Here is a 1,658-nt window from a genome sequence, read left to right on the forward strand (position 1 = left end):
AAAATATTTCTCTCAAATGAAATGGTTGAATTCACAGGCTTTAGCAGATGCATGGAAGGAAGCATGTGCGTCGGCTACTCCAAGTAAAGTATTAGTTCCAAAAGGAACTTATCAATTAGGAGAATCCAGGCTCAAAGGTCCATGTAAAAGTCCTATTGAGCTTCTAGTTGAAGGAACATTACAAGCTTCTCCTACCGACACGGAAGGAGATGGGTTGCTTGTTATGGAATACGTCGATCATTTGACATTGGCTGGTACTGGAGTTTTCGATGGCCAAGGAAAAGCTGGTTGGGAAAAGAATGATTGCCACCTGAAGAAAGAATGCAAAAAGCTTCCCATGGTAAATGCTCGTACTACTTTAATTATAGAAAGAACCCATAATCTGGGTTAGCATTATATGTTTTAACACGGGAGTGTTTTTTCTTTGTTTGTTTAAAATGAGCAGAATTTGAAGTTCAATTTCATCACAAATTCGATAGTGAAGGACATAACTTCATTGGATAGCAAGAATTTTCATATCAATGTTTTGGCCGGCAAGAATCTTACCTTCGATCACCTGAAAATTACTGCACCAGAGCATAGTCCCAACACCGATGGAATTCACATGGGTGATTCAGAAGACGTTTACATTCTCAATACCGCAATCGCAACGGGAGATGATTGTATATCTGTAGGATACACTAACAGAAAAATAACCATTAGTGATGTTACTTGCGGACCGGGACATGGCATTAGCATAGGCAGCTTGGGCAAGTATAAAACTGAAAAAGAAGTGGTAGGAGTTACAGTGAAGAAATGCAAATTAATCGGTACTACAAATGGTGTCAGGATCAAATCATGGCCAGATTCTGCCGTCTCATACCCAGCCTCTGACATGCATTTTGAAGATATTGAAATGGATAATGTTGCTAACCCTATCATCATAGATCAAGAATATTGTCCATGGAATCAATGCAATCGAAAGGTATGTATTAAAATCGTCGGTTTCCAACTTATTATCTTTTGAACAAGTATTAATTAATGTTTGTTTTGAACATCCAGGTTCCATCAACAATTAAGATTAGCAAAGTTAGTTTCAAGAATATCAGGGGCACATCTTCTACTCCCGTTGCAGTCAAACTTGTTTGCAGTAAAAGTCATCCATGTGAGGATGTGGAAATTGCTGATATTGACCTCACTTATAGTGGTAAAGAAGGGTCAATTGTGTCTGAGTGTGCAAATGTGAAACCGACCGTTTCTGGAAAGCAAAACCCTCCCATCTGTGCTAAACCAGCGCCACCTGAGACCACTCCGTCAACTGATTGAATAATATTTTAACGCCGACAAATGTTTCAAGCCATTCTTCCTATCATTTTTATTTTAGCTTTCAAAATTCGGTTTACAACATGCCACGATGTTGGGCCTGTTTTCAATAATATTATTTTTTACATTTAGGAGAAACAATACTTAACGCTTCTATTTTTCTACTGTAATAAAGTCGCAACCACATAATTGACATTGCTTTGAAGGAGGAAAAGATCATGAATTCAGTATCTAGAAAAATTACAAATGAAAAGTAATTAAAATTTATATCTAATAAATAATTTTAAAAACATGGCAATATAGATTTATGGAACACGGTTAAAATTTCAAAACCTATTATATAAAGTGTACCATTT

The 1,658-nt window shown here is 36.6% G+C and overlaps 1 protein-coding gene across 1 annotated transcript in view; it reads left to right on the forward strand.

Annotated features, from left to right (window-relative positions):
• The window catches only part of LOC111784442 (exopolygalacturonase-like), a 12,975-nt gene extending 11,536 nt beyond the window's left edge, over positions 1-1,439 (forward strand). Inside the window, exons 2-4 of the mRNA XM_023665150.1 lie at positions 38-340; positions 446-964; positions 1,042-1,439. Of these exons, the coding sequence (XP_023520918.1) occupies positions 38-340; positions 446-964; positions 1,042-1,305 (1,086 nt within the window). The 3' untranslated portion in view covers positions 1,306-1,439. The remainder of the gene's footprint in view (positions 1-37; positions 341-445; positions 965-1,041) is intronic.
• The last annotated feature ends 219 nt before the right edge of the window (positions 1,440-1,658 follow it).

This window comes from Cucurbita pepo, unplaced genomic scaffold (assembly GCF_002806865.2).
Source record: "Cucurbita pepo subsp. pepo cultivar mu-cu-16 unplaced genomic scaffold, ASM280686v2 Cp4.1_scaffold000198, whole genome shotgun sequence".
NCBI lineage: Eukaryota > Viridiplantae > Streptophyta > Magnoliopsida > Cucurbitales > Cucurbitaceae > Cucurbita > Cucurbita pepo.